Source organism: Sebastes umbrosus, chromosome 14 (assembly GCF_015220745.1).
Source record: "Sebastes umbrosus isolate fSebUmb1 chromosome 14, fSebUmb1.pri, whole genome shotgun sequence".
NCBI classification, from domain to species: Eukaryota; Metazoa; Chordata; class Actinopteri; order Perciformes; family Sebastidae; genus Sebastes; species Sebastes umbrosus.
In genome coordinates this window covers 25,912,353-25,927,969 of record NC_051282.1, presented here as the reverse complement: position 1 = coordinate 25,927,969, position 15,617 = coordinate 25,912,353, and the positions used below count along the sequence as shown (strand labels likewise).

The following is a 15,617-nucleotide window of genomic DNA, read 5'->3' as shown; positions in this document are numbered from 1 at the left end:
ACAGATTTTTTGCTAAATTTAACAATTTTTTACCACTCGAGAATTGATAAAAAATAATCAATAATCCCTCCAAAATACCAGGCTAAAATGAGTACTCATGACACGGGGAATGTCTGTGTAACGTCGTAGTATTTATACGCCTTCCTGTGAGACTGGGATGTTTTCACAGTGTGTTTTCAGTTCATGAAAGATAATAATAACATGTTAGTCGTCTAAAAATGTCTTATTCAGTGTTCAGTTGTACGTAGCTCCGTCCTCTCGTGTCACTTCTGGTTGCAAAAACCAAGTGTTGACGGCAAAAATGGCGGACTCGAGGCTTCAAAACGGCAGTCCACAAACCAATGGCTGACGTTACGGTGACTACGTCCACCCTCTTATATACAGACTATGGAAATAAATCAACCTTGTCACAGGTTGCATACGTACAATATGTCTATGAGATTTGAGAAGTTCAAATGTTGTTTTCAATTTATTTCAGAGGCCTGAAGAGGTAAAAGTATCCAGTATTTCAAAACAGAAAATCAAATATTAATATCAGTTTTTTTTCTCTCAGATTTCCCTTGAGGGTTCCAAACCCAACGTTGGGAGCTACGGGATTATGGGATGCTAACCTCTAACTTTGTATGATGTTAAAGTAATGCAAACTGATTATACGGCATAGTTGATCAGTAAGCTCCCGTGTACATTTACATGAAAGCAGATCATAATGTTGGTGTCTTGGATTTCTGGTGAACTGTATTCCACTGGCGATGCTCAGGTTGACGTGTGTTGGAAGCTGAGCGAGACAGACTCTGCCAGCGAGCTGCTTCAAAGAGGCGTGTGTGGGAATCAAAACAGAGGCAGATGAAGTCCACACAGCTCTGTAAGCCAAATCAGATCCTTCTGGTTGCATGGGAGGGTTTGTTTTTCTCTGGCTTTTCTTTCTATCTTGATGAAATGCCAATAAATGAACAGGCGTGGTGGTAGCAGCACGTCGGCTGGTGAACTGGAACATAATGTTTTCGATTGTATTCTGCGACATACTGTAACTCCTATTGTTGTTCTGTAAATGTGTAGACATGCCGGCCTCCGACTCATCAAGCTTTCATGCCTGCGGACGCCATCCATCTTTGAACAGAAGGGTTTTTTATTTCGTCATTCGCTAAAAGACTGCTTGTTAGTCAAGACTTCATGCATAATGAACTACAGATGAACAAATGCTTTGTCAGCCTGTATTTACCGAGGCTTGTTGGGGGTGATGTCAGCTGAGGAAATGTATGCAGTGCAGAATGCTGCGAGTCTCGCCTGAGGAAGAGTGACTTCTCGACAGGCTGTCCTACTTCAGCAGGAGCTCTCCGCATTTCACACTCTCTTCATAAAACTGATCCGCGAAGTCACATCTCCTGACGGCAGCATTTCTATTTATGTGAGTTATAGGCTGCTATAAAGGATACGATTCTAAATGCTGTTGAGGATACGCGGAGAGCACGTCGTATATTAAAAATAGAGCTTTATGTTTGTAATGGCGAGGTGTTTGGCCGCCCCACAGAGTGTTTTTCACATGATAAAAGTAATACAAGAGTCAGATATATTCTGACTCATGTCAGTAATTAATCGCTCAGGTCTGATGCACGCCCTCTTCACTCGGAAAATTATAGGATCCAAAGGTCTCATTACCTCCGACTGCACCTGTAAAAGGAAAGCAGTGGTTTCAGAATCAGCAATGAGTCACGATGCGTGAAGCGACGAAACTCCAGCCGCAGCAGCTTATGCCAAAGAATGTCTGCCATGCATGTAGTAATCTTGATGGTATCTTGTCATACCTCATGGTGTTTACTTGTCTCAAGCAGGTGTGCAGAAACTAACCTCCTATTTCTCAACGAGCTCTTTTCTGGGAATTAATTTAGTCTGTAAGTCATTTGTGTAATCATGTCTGGCTCTTAGGGATCATTTATCATTTAGGGATTATATTTTTTTTTATGTGTGTGTCCAGATATCATTTAGTTATACTAAGTTCCCTTCATACCCTGTCTTTTTCCTGAAGTTTTAAACTGTAACTACTGCAGATGAGCAGCAGGGGTCACTCTTGGCATCTCTTCTCATAGGATGTTTTCTCTCCATCTAATTCAGGCTATTTGAACACACAGATTAACTATTGTCACTTCAGGAGCTGGAACTGCATTGTTATGGCCGTATGGATAATAATAGAGCCTTGTGGTTTCAGGAATAACCCCGTTGTAGCTTACAGTTAGAGTTCTAGTCATGATTGTGGAGAGTTGACCACTACATTGCCCCTGCATGCAGGCACACACGGCTGGAACCCGTCACCCTATAACCCTGCAAGCAAGACTCTCATTACAGCGTCGTTCCACTGATTTTGCACATCAAGATCAGTTTACTTGTAAATTATGAAGGATGGAACCTGACAAGATCAAAAATAAATGAATGAATAAATTAATGACTTGATAAATATTATTAAATGCAGCAAAAATAATATTGAAAATAAATGTAGTCATTAATTGATAAAATGTGACTAATTTGCTTTTATATTTATTTATCTTTGTATTAATTATCTTATTTAATTTTTTTATTTTCCGTTTTATTTATTTATGTATTTATTTTTATATATTTTTTTATTTATTTTTGCATTCATTCAGAGGGTTATTGACAGTGTACAACTGATTAAGTGTTCAACAACGGAGATGAATAAAGAAGAAAACGTCATCCTTTTGAGGAATTTCTCCATCTCATTGATCAGCTACATCTTTTAGAACAAAACCCTCTTAACACTTCATAATCTAGTTTATGACGCTGCTTTGACGTCACATTTATTGGAGGATCAGATTTCTTTGTGTTAGATCAGGAAGTTGCAGACAACAAAGTGCTGGTATCAACTGATTATCTGTTCAGTTAAAGGTCAAACGGCTCTCTGGTTTCACTTGTTCTGGGTTCTTTAGTGCAGATTTACAGCAGCGCTCGGGGGAACGGGTGAACTCTTGACAATGAATTGAAACTTTGTGCGAACAGGGGTTCACTTTACACAGACCACATTGTCGGTTGTTGAGTTCGGGCTGCACAAATGAGGCATTCATGGGCCACAGTTTGAAGCCGAGGACCCTCAAATGAAGTGGCCTTTCAATGGGTTTGTGCTTTTATGCTTTAGGTGTTGTACTCTTTGAGCCAAATATGGGCTTCAGAAAACGGGTGAATCCCAGTCTGGATTCCTGCATTGTTGGTTACTCAACACTATTAAAACGCAGCCAGACATCCAGCCACATTGCATCAGATAGGATTGCAGAGGTGAAAAGAAAAACAGAGAGGAGGTGTTATCTCCTGGCCTCTTTCATTGGCTGTGAGCGCAGCATTCCTCTCGGCTCTCCTGTGTTTTCATCAACAGGCAGGGACAGGCTCGGCCTTCTCTCCTAACTGACAGCAGCGCGGTCGAGCAGGTGTTAAACAAAACAGCAGGCTGATTTATTCACTTTTAACAAGGGGATGGCAAGCTGATGTCTCCCCTTACAGTTTTCATTAAAATATGCAGCCAGAGAAAATGTGTCCTTATCAGAGCAACCATCAGACGCACCTTTGATCACAGGCAGCAGCATAAAATGTGAATTATACTGTGTGTTGATGGGCCTCGATGAAACATGAAAGTAATAAATCCCACCAAAAAAGATGAGACTTTTATTTTTGAGCAGATGCTGGCAAGTTGAATCAGGCATTAAAACATGCTGATCAGTCTCACCAGGATTTGGTAGAACCAGTTTCACCATTAATGATGCAGCTGCGTGGTTGTCGTGTTATTGGAGTGATTCAACTCTTTTAGTTGTGTAATAATAACAACTCTTTATCTGAACCACTGAAACATTCCTAATCATACTAAACACATTCCTAATCCTAAACAGAGCTCCAGTATTTCAATTACAGCTTTTAGGAGGGTGGCTGTCAAAATTTTATATGTAATTTCAAGTGGAAATAAATACCAAATAATATCAAAGAGTGGTGAGATTAGTAAATACTAGATGATTGCATTTCCTGGAGAAAATGCATGTCAATGCTGAAAGCTGAAATCAATTGCAAAGCATTGCTGAAAATACAGAAATATTAAAGCGCAAATACGGAATAGACTTCTAGAAAGTAGTATTTGGGTGTGTTGACCCTTTAATTCTTTAAGTAGTAAAAGAGTAGTATTTGGGTAGACTTAACTTTTATTTTAAAACATTATGCACATCCCTAAAGAGCTGAATAGTTTGATAATTGAATGGTTTCTGTAGCTTAAAGTATGCAGAAGTAGTTAGAGTCCAAAACACGTACGGAAGAAGAAGAAGTAGAAGAAGAAGAAGAAAGAGAAGAAAAATAAATATAAGAAGAAGAAGAAGAAGAAAATAAATAGAAGAAGAAGAAGTTGCGGAATAAAGCTGCTGCTGTACAGATTTCACACAATTGAGTTTATTTGAATATTCAACAGGTGTTTGTCATGTCTTCGCCACAGACATGTGATGTGTTGAAGCTATTTTCTAAAGAATGGTTTAATTTAGTTTCTGAGGTTTAAAAGTCTGACTGTAAACACACGTCTGCTCTCAGCGGATGTGGTGAATAAAACTCAAAGATCAGCAGTAGTGAACTGTGTGCCTGTGTGTGTCAATCACAACCTCTCCCTCCCTACCCCCACTAGTCCCAGCAACACTCGTGTGTGTGTGTGTGTGTGTGCCCGAGGCAACAGAGTGCAAACAGCAGACGCGTCATCAGGCCCATTTGCTGCACCTTCAGTTACCAGAAAAGGAGCAGCCCTTCCTTCAAAATAAGAGTCTAAAATTATAATCATTCATAGGCTAATATTAAATGAGCTATACTTGCTGTAAACCAGAAGGTTTATATTTTCATTTCTATTTCCAGCGATGATCAAATATTAATCAATATTCTGTAGCTGTAATGCCCATTTCTCGACTCAAATGTTTTTTTTCAGAAACATCTCGTAGTGTAGTGTTTAGCTTTAAAGGTCCCATATTGTAAAAAGTGAGATTTTCATGTCTGTTATAGTATAAAGCAGGTTTAAGTGCTATATAAATACTGTGAAAGTATTGAAACGTTCAATATACGGAGAAATACGCACAGCCTGTATTCAGTAATTGTGCGTTTGAAACAAGCCGTTAGGATTTCTGTCCATTTGTGATGTCACAAATATACAATTATATAGATCATTACACGGTTTTACACATAAACATTCTAAATGTGTCCCAGTTTATTTCCGGTTGCAGTGTATGTTTATGACATCAGCTGTCAGGAAGTAAACATGGACCCAAGCTGTTGCCTAGCAACGTAATTCCATTGCAATTCCGTTGAAATGAGCTAAAACGGAGCGTTTCAGACAGGAGGGTGAATACATGTATATTCAGGCAGAAAGTAGGAGAAAAATAATGTGTTGTTTGAACATTAAAGCATGTAAACATGTTCTAGTAGAAACACAATATACAAGTATGAACCTGACAAGGAGCATGATATGGGACCTTTAAAGCCTGAAAACAGAGCCATGAGGAGGTGCAGAAGTATCTCTCATTGCACTTGAGTTACAATATGTTGAGAGGTTATTATAGAACTTTTTGCCCAATGATGCCAAAAACATTCTGCTTACTGAAGCTTTAAGCCCTAGTCCTCACTGTAGTCAGAGAAAACCAGTTTATCTGCCTGGTGAGGCATTATGAGGGTTTTTTATTCTGTAAGTCCTGACCGGAAGCTCGTTGATTTAACTCAGCGTCGTCTTGACAGCAGAGGATCAACGCAGTAAAGATTGGTTGGTTAAAGTCCTTCGTGTCTTCTAACCACTCCCTTTGAGCTGTCGACTGACTGCGAGCCACCCTTCACTTACCGGAGAAACCAGTCAACCCAAGTGGGTTTGTTAACTCGGCAGAAACACTTTTTTCTTTAAAAAAAAGAAAAAAGAGTCAATATATTCATCGATACTAGTATCCGGTGAAAAGTTGTTAACGCTCGGAAACCTTCTAGAAACTTTGTTTAGTCGGACCTGCTGGACGGAGACGGAGACAGCATGGTGTTAAAATCAGAAGACGGCGTAGGTGAGTGAAACAGTCAAGGAAATACATCTTTTCTTCGCCTAAAATGTCGTTTAAACGTTTTTACGGGACCGTGTTTAGAATGTAGAATGTAGAACATGGAATATAGAATGTTCGAATGTAACCGTTAGTTTAAATCTCAGGTTCCAAACGTGTGAAGATAGTCTGGCCTTGTTTACACTGTTTACTCTGCCATTTATACCATCACTATTGTACTTTACTGAGACAACTTTATCCATATTATAACACTAAACTTTAGTGCCTTCATTAAAAACACTAAGTACAACATAAGAATATAATATGTTGTCATTTATAGTGTCAATAAATGGTTGAGCCAATAGTTGGTTTATGTTGCATGTTTTCTGATGCTGTTTGGAATGCAACAGGAAGTACTGTACTTATGTACAGATTTGAGGTACTTGTACTTTACTTGAGTGCATCTCAAGAGGCAGATATTGTACTTTTACTGCACTACATTTGTCTGATAGATTTAGTTACTTTTCAGAGTACAATTTTCCCATACTTTTCCTGTCCAGAGAAAATAATGTATCTATATTATGTATCTATATTACTGCACACAAAGAATTAGCAGAATAAAGTCATAACTTTCATAGACAAAAAGTCGTAATATTACGAGAAGAAAAGTCGTAATATTACGAGAATAATGTCATAACTTTACGAGAAAAAAGTCACATTATGAGAATAAAGTCATAACGTTACGAGAATAAAGTCATAACTTTACGAGAAAAAGTCGTAATATTACGAGAATTAAGTCGTAACTTTACGAGAAAAAGTCGTAATATTACGAGAATAAAGTCATAACTTTACGAGAAAAGAAGTTGTAATATTAAGAGAATAAAGTCATGACTTTACGAGAATAAAGTCATAACGAGAAAAATGTTGTAATATTACGAGACTGAGGTCAAATGTTTACGAGAAAAAGTCGTAATATTACGAGAATAAAGTCATAACTTTACGAGAAAAGAAGTAGTAATATTACGATAATAAAGTCATAACTTTACGAGAATTTTTTTGTAATATTACGAGAATAAAGTCAAAATTTTACGAGAAAAAAAGTCGTAATATTATATTAGGCTAATTGTTTGTGTGCAGTGTGTTTAATTTCATTAAAGCAAGTTAATATCATATATAATAGTAAAATACTGATAGGGAGCGTTACAGTTGATAGTGTGCAATAGGAGATTCAAATAATACAAAAAAAACCCCCAAACATTATTGACTTAGATACATAAATGGGTTAGCCATGCTATTTTAAGTTTGTTGATTGTTATTAACAAATTGCCATACTTGCTTGAAGAAGTGTATATATTTGTGGATTTTAATTTTACTTTCACTGTGGGTCACTGTCTCGCTCATCTTCAACCGCTTATCTGGGGTCGGGTCGCGGGGGCAACAGCTCTTGCACTTTCACTGTAGGTGTTATTTCTTAACCACATGTATAACAACAGTTTAGTAACACATTTAATCTCTTGGCCCTTGATGCAGAACACAATTTACCAGCTTTTTTTCTGAGAGAGAACATCGTCGGTGTCATTTTTCAGTGACTGCTGAGCTATCAACAGGTGTGAAGAGCAGACGGTTACTCCTCCAATGTCAGCATGGCAGCAAAACATTCATGTTACATTTAAAATTTCTTTATTATCCCTGCCTTTGTGGAGGTTATCTTAGTTAAAATCACCATATTAACTTAATAGAAGCCCATTCCAACAGTTGTAATATTGTTTTAAACTGTGTAAAAGGATAGTTGTAATTCTTTTACATGCGGTTATTATTTTTTTTATTATTACCCCACAGTGTGTTACTATGAAGAAAGCCTTTGAAGTCAGACACAAATCCGTTGTTACTGAGCATGACGCTTTCATCTCTCTGTCTTGGGTTAGCCTGCCAGTATTAATTAGCACCCTCCACTTGCGTCACTATTAATCGTGTTAGAGAACAGTGAACATCTGACTGACTGATCCTGTTATATGCCGCTGCTCTTTTGTCCTGCCGATGGATGGAGAGAGAGAACTTGCACCACTCTTAAGCCCCACCATGGCTGAGCCCCGGCTGGCACACATGCTGCATTGTGTTTACCGGGATGAGAGGAGGGGAACAGTCGATTCTCTTTCGAGTCCATTTGTCTCTGCCACTTAGAGGTCCGGGAAGTTAAAGTTGTTGTCGCTAATGGTTCCCTAATGAGTGGCGCTGAGAGCTCTAATGGGCCCTCCAGAACAATGTGCCCTGCCTGGCACTAATGCCCCGATGGTTTGATAATCGTCATCCTCTCCCCATAATCATATTTTAGCCTTCTTTCTTGCATCGGTCGCAGCCCTCCTCTCCTCTCAGGCCGGTGTTCACTCTGCACAGTTACTGCTGTAATGCAATTGGACAAATGTGTGTTTACTACGTGTGCAGAGAGGTGTTATTGTGAGTCTCATGTTTGGTAGCTCAGCAACAATCAGTAGGCTGCGTTGCTGAAATGTTTTAGTGTGGTATCACTAGCCAATGAAAGAGGCAGAAAAACAATGATATACAGTATTTTAACCACTGCTACCTGTCGCAGTAATGTTTGGCTACATGTAGGGCTGCAATCAATACATATTTTCATTGTTTATTAGGGGCCTCTTGTTTGCCGGATATTCTCCTTCTTTTTCCCAGGAACACTGCCTTCCCATGCATGAAAATTCATAACAAATCAGCTGTACATGCTAGCACATAGCAGCTTTCACCAAAATTTAGGCCCAAGTTCGCAGAAATGTCAATTTTTCATCTTTCCCCTTCTTCCTCAACATGGCTGGCCCCGACTCACAAATGCATCACTTAGATTACAACATGTCAAAAATAATTACTGCCCATCATAGGTTGCCAGAGCCAAACGTTTTTTTGAGCTTTAGCTTCTTTTGCAGCCAAACATAAAACAAATAAAAACATTTCATTCATTTCTCTGTCCAAGTCTAAACTTTAGTCAAAACAATTCATTGATTAACATTTTTGATCATTTAGTAATTGTTGAAGGCATTTATCAAGGAAAAATTCCAAATATTTGCTATTTCAAGCCTCTTAAATATGAGAATGTACTCTTCTTTTCTCTTTTATTCGTTTTGTGAGTTTGATATCTTTGAATTTGAAGTTAGTCAGACAAAACAGTCAATTTCACTACGTCACCATGGGCTTGCGTCTGTTTCACTGCTGCACCTAACGATTATTTTCATTGTTGATTAATCTGTCAATTATTTTAGATTAGTTTAATTACTCAAACTGATTAATCGATTATCAAAATAGTTGGCGATTAATTTACTAGTTGACTACTAATCAATTAATTGTTGCAGCTCTACTTTATATACTTAAATGAATTTAATTTGATAGCCTAAACTTCCTCTTGTCTCTCATGGGGCTGCCTGTCAGGATAACAGGACAAACTCATGTTGTCACTACATATTGCTGTTGAGACAGTTGACAGTTATGGCTGATTTGCATGGGAGCTGTATTTGCTCAGTCATAAGCTTGTCATCACGCAGGCTTGTGAGAAGCCATATCCTCTGTGTTCCACAAATAGATCAACGGGTCCTCAACTTAAAAACGTGCGGATGGGACGCTGTAGATAAAAGTGCGGATGGAGTTTGCCAGCCATCTTGGTAATAATTTACTTCTCTTTCTCACAGTCTGAAACATGTGAAGTCACACACACCTCTTATTTCACAAGGAATCAAAATTGCACCAGTAATTTATAGCAATATTTCACTTCTGCCTTTTTCGCTCAGTCTTGCACAGTTTAGCCTGCAGTTAATTTTCCTCTCTTCTCTGCCAGCACTGATATGAGTTACTTGCAGGTTTCTGTGCAGCAGGTATAGACACGCCTGCAGTCATTTTCTTCATACAGGACAAAACTCAGTGATCAGTCCTGTTGGTAGGGCCCAGAAAATCAAAATGGCGCTTGGCAGGAACTCCATAGGGAACGCATTTTGAAGGAGTGTGTTGATTTGGTTGTGCTTACAATAGTCTGCTCAGCATTATTTGCGAATAATTTGTTTGCTGCAGGAAAGTGATGCAAAACTGAACGCGTCCGTCCATTACATTACATGCTTTGCTCCTGATTTGGAAAAGCTGTTTTTTAGAGTTGATTATCACACCTCTTGTTGATTTTACAAATGGTTTGGGATATTTACTATGTGTATGGTGTGTGTTGTCTCTTTTTGAAAATGCAAAGAATGCATTGAGAAAGATCTGGCACCATAGAAACTTTGTCAGAGAGGTAAACAATGCATGCTTGTGTAGCTGCTTTGTGCACTGTTCGGATCATAGTTGAACCTGCATACCATTATGATGTTATAGAGCTGAAGGATTCAAAGTTATGAAGAAGGAAGAATGGCTATTTTATTACTACATTTTCCACAGGATGGGTGGGTTTAGCTACAGCTTTCACTCCTCCACTAAACTATGAGAACAGCTCGCAAACAGGAAGCTGAGAGTTTGACAATATGCTTGACAGGAAATGACATCCCACAGTTTGTGTGTGGGCTAAAATTTCTACAGTATTTCAGTCTTCAACATAGAGACAGAAATACAGAGAAAAAAAAAAGCTTGGTGGGTCTTCCAGCTTTCCCATCATGTGTTTTCTGGATGTGCGTGTGTGTTTTACTGGCGAGAGAGAGGATGTTGATAGTAGGACAACCCCGATAAGAATCAAGGCCAGCAACATTGGAGGACAAAGGCATGCATTGTGGGTAGAAATAGCACTTCCGCCTTTAAGGAAAAACATTGAGAAGCATATCAAAACAATTAACGTTGATAAATGCCAATAAAACAGAATGGAGATTATTTAAGAAAGCTGATCTTTTGTGTTCATAGAGATGGATTGTATGTGTGTGTGTGTGTGTGTGTGTCTGCGTGCAGCTGCCGGATGTTTATGCTGCTGAGTCGTCTGTATGTTTGCTTTACACTGAAGCTGTGTGTACGCCGGTGGCAGTCCTCGCTATACGTGCTCCAGCTTCCACCCAGTCACATCCTCTGGTCCCAGCATTCCTCAACACAGCCAGCTGACTGACTGGGAACTGTTTCTGGGATGTCAAATGTTCTCTCAGGGGAGTAACAGTCATTTGAATCCTGTGACTAGATAATGTGGCATACACCTGACCCGAGTGAAGTAAATACAACAACACCAGGTTGTTTTTGTAGGACAAACAAGGCTCCAAGGGGTCCCAAGATAAATTTAACACAAGGGGTCTCAAGATAAATCTACAGGTTCACAAGGTGATTAAACACAATGTTGTTACTCCGTACACATGACATCTATTGCACATCTGTCCGTCCTGGATGAGGGATCTCTCTTCTGTTGCTCTCCCTGAGGTTTCTTCCCTTTTTTCCCCTGTTAAAAGGGTTTTTTGGTTAAGCTTTTCCTTATCCGATGAGAGGGTTGTACTGTAAAGGACAGGGGGTGTCCAATCCTGTACAGATTGTAAAGCCCCCTTCGTCAAATTTGCGATTTTGGGCTATACAAATAAAATTGACTTGACTTGACTATGTTCTAATAACTATGAACAAGTTCCTCTGGTCCAAAAACACCTATTGCTTCATTTTACGAGCCAAAAAGGTTGGGAACCACTGGTGTTGTGAATATGGGTTCCATACATATTTATTTACATTTTATTTCTGACATAAATCAACCTTCACTTCACCTACATTTCCCAAAAAAACCTGAGCCAAACCCAGAGACAATGTGCCTGATCTTGATCGATAGGGTTTTTTATTTTAAAAGAGTGATGACGATACTGATAGTGATAGACCAAGTGAAAATATTTTCCTGCTGCATTGCATTATGGTCTTTCTTAGAAGTCTAATACAGGATATAAATCATCATCATCAGAAGAGGCTTTAACCCAGCTGACACATGGATCCCATACTGACACCAGTCAGAGGAAGCTCTGTCACTGTGGGACTGCAGAGAGCAACCGGCACAGCAGAGGGCTCCAGGTTGACTCATAACAGACATACAGACATGACTGAAGCAAGCGCTCACATCTGCTCTATGATGCAGACGTACCCGGGGCAAGTGTACACTCACGCTGTAAAAAAAAACACGCCGCTCGGGACACGACGAGGAGGAATGCTGCAATCTTTTGGCATGCGTCATTAGGCTCATTGGGATAATGCTCATGCGCCAACAAAAACATATTGTCTTCAGGACAGACTCCATTGTTGAACTGGAGGTGAAAATGATTGCATGACTGGTCGCATGACTGATCAGGAGAGAGAAGACCTGGCTCAAAGTGCTGACTCATACCAGCAGCTCATGACTTTCTCACTGTGATGAAAAGAAGAATAAATACTCCTATATTAAGGGTGTAACGATATGTTTTACAACGATACGTATCACTTTCCATTGTTCCGATACTATTCAAGGAAGATATTTGGCTCATCTAGCGATACGATATGATACGATTCAATGACTTGAAATCAATACAGTAACTTACCGTTGTATTTTATCTGGCCATTGCATATTCTGCAAACAGCGGGCGATTTATCAAGGACATCTCCCTTTTTGCAAAAGCCTAAATGTTTCCACACACTGCACCTCAAAAGCGGCTTGAAAATCTCTTGCTCGTCTGGCTCCTCCCCGCCATCAGCCATGCTTCGTTTTGTTCTCGTCTTTCTGAGGTTGACGTTGCTGGCGCTTATCGATGACGTCATACACAGGGAGAGTGAACCCGAGTAATGTTTAACATTTCTTTACTATTGAAAGTGATAAAAAATACACTCATAAAACATTTGTTTTGCTTAAATACAAGGTGCAAATTCTTGATACAATAGATTATCTCATCATCTCATAACAATAGATTATTTACCTTGCAAATTGATTTTAGATCGATATGCGTCTCTTGTGAAGGACAACTTGCCAAATACCTATCAATGTAGTTGATCGTAGGAATATAAATCGATACATTGATGTAGTAGATGAATCGTTACACCCCTATCATATATATGCTCAACATAATAAAATGTTATATCATAAGACCCGGAGCCAGCGGCACAAAAGAGAAAACATAAAGTCTGCCTTATATCAAAAACTAGTCATATGTTCAAACAAGGATCCATTCCAAAGTCACATGTAGATAGAGATATAACATGTCAAGAAAAAAAGACAAATATAGCACTGAACTGGATGGTGAACACAGTGTATATATATATATATATATATATATATATATATATATATATATATATATATATATATATATATATATATATATATATATATATTTACTTACTGCTGCTTACTAAAGACAAATATAGCACTGAACTGGATGGTGAACACCATATATATATATATATATATATATATATATATACACCCACCCCTATCATATATATATATATATATATATTTACTTACTGCTGCTTACTAAAGACAAATATAGCACTGAACTGGATGGTGAACACCATATATGGTGTTCACCATCCAGTTCAGTGCTATATTTGTCTTTTTTTCTTGACATGTTATATCTCTATCTACATGTGACTTTTGAATGGATCCTTGTTTGAACATATGACTAGTTTTTGATATAAGGCAGACTTTATGTTTTCTCTTTTGTGCCGCTGGCTCTGGGTCTTATGATATAACATTTTATTACCCTCTAAAACGTTGTTTTTGTATGTTTTTTTTAAGTGCATGTTCTTAATCCTATCATTATGGCTGGGTGTCAAACATCAATATTTTATAAGTATTTGTCTTCATTTCATGATTACAATTCTTGTAACCACAGCTCGACATATTTAATAATATATCTGTATTTAATGAAAGGCATGTGGTTATTGTGATATAGACCTTTTTTATATTACCATGTGTGTGTGTGTGTGTGTAGGTGTGTGTGTGGAGGCAGAGAAAGGAATGACCACTGGGTGGAGCCTCCATGTTAATGGTAGAGACAGCAAAATTGAAAGGGAGAGAGAGAAAGGGAGGGAGAGGAGGTAGTGAGTAAGGCTCCTTCTTCAAATGGACTATGTCAGAGTGCTGTGAGCATGCTGGGAGCTGATAGCTGCTGTGCTGTACAGTTGAGGAAACCCGGCAGTATCTCTCTCCCTGTCTGGAGGAGCAGGCTCCTTCTCTCTGACACTTGTCATGTGGACGTCCGGCTCGTCTGCGTTACGCCACAGGAAGAGCTGACGGAAAAAGGGACTTTTTTTTATATTGAGGAAGAGAGATAAGGTGGAGTAGAGACAGAAGAGGAGCTCAAAACTGTCACTTTGGAGGATTTCTCACACAGGTTAGCACTTCGATTTGCTGACGCTTATTTATTTGTTAAATGAATCTTGTTGTTTTCAGGTTTGTTTGTGTAGCTTGTCGTCTCCGGTGCTTTGCTGTCATGTGGGACTTTGGTCAGTTTTCATTGGCTCTGTGTCCACCCCCAGCCACACTCTGACTTTATGATTAAATCAGTAAAGCTGTGCATAATGCATGCTACCCAGATACAAAAACGGATAGGATTAGGAGTCATTTAAAGTGCTACAGGTCTGACTTTTCGTCTCCTGTCATTCTCCAGCGTGGTTTGTTGTGTTGTGATTAAGACACTGGAGATGATTGAGTGCTGGTGCAGCAGGCCAATGACTGGGCAGTGTGGTGCTGCTGTCAGTGGGGGTGAGGTGTGTCTGTATGAATTGGCGGGGATGGTATATAGGCGTATTTGTTTGTCTCTAGTACGAAACACCTATCTCCCGATTTGATACTATCACGATACTTGGGTGCCGATTCGCTATGTATTGCGATATGTATTTTTAAGTATTGCGATTCTACAAGTACTGTGATTACATATTATGATTTATTGTGATTTTTGTTAACTTTTTTAACGCTAGACCATGAGAAAAGTTGAGTCATATACTTCTAGGGACTTTTTCTTTGGCAAATATTTAAATTGATACAGCAAAAATGTTTGATTTTCAGCATGTATGAAGTCAGATGTCCTGAAGTCAAACATATCAGTCATCAGGAATTATTTATACATTTGTTTCCTGTAACCCAAAAATAAAAAAAATATTTGTGGTATTTTCATTTTATTTTGAATGCATTTAACATAAATGTAAGTATATAAGTGCGCTACAGTTGTAACATCGGCTAATTTGACCACAGAGATGCGAGTGATGGCTGGCTTGACTGCAGGTTACTGCAATACAATAACATTACCTGTCCATGAGAGAGTTAGCATGCAGCTTTAGCCATGATGTCTACCTCTGCTTTTCCTGGGAATGTGTGAAACCTAAAGTGTTTCCATACTTTACTTTATGTGTAGTGTTTATCACTTTGGATTTAAAATGTGAGGGTGCAGGTCGTATCCATGTGGAACCTCTGCCGTTTTCTACTTTTTCGTATTGGCTTGCCTCTGCCAACTGCGATTTGTTTTGGTTGACGGATACAGAACGGATATAACGTCACGTTACTCAGACTACAACAATAAAAGCGGTATCTTCCTTCTACCACCGCATAGACTCAAATTAAGCAAATATATAGATTCTGGCATTTAAAAATCAATTTCAAAGTCGTAAAAAAAAGACTATTTTCACTCTATTATGGAC

At 38.8% G+C, this 15,617-nt stretch overlaps 1 protein-coding gene across 5 annotated transcripts in view; it reads left to right on the top strand.

The window, feature by feature from the left end:
- cyth1a (cytohesin 1a) overlaps window positions 1–15,617 on the top strand; it is a 52,859-nt gene that overhangs the window by 12,344 nt on the left and 24,898 nt on the right. The window contains exon 1 of one of the 5 annotated variants that reach the window (XM_037793043.1): window positions 5,598–6,053. The exons of 3 other annotated variants lie outside the window; for them this stretch is intronic. In XM_037793043.1, coding sequence (XP_037648971.1) covers window positions 6,026–6,053 — 28 coding nt within the window. In that variant the 5' untranslated portion in view covers window positions 5,598–6,025. Of the gene's footprint in view, window positions 1–5,597; window positions 6,054–14,047; window positions 14,315–15,617 lie in introns of those variants that run through there. One more of the 5 variants, XM_037793045.1, reaches the window with a different exon arrangement.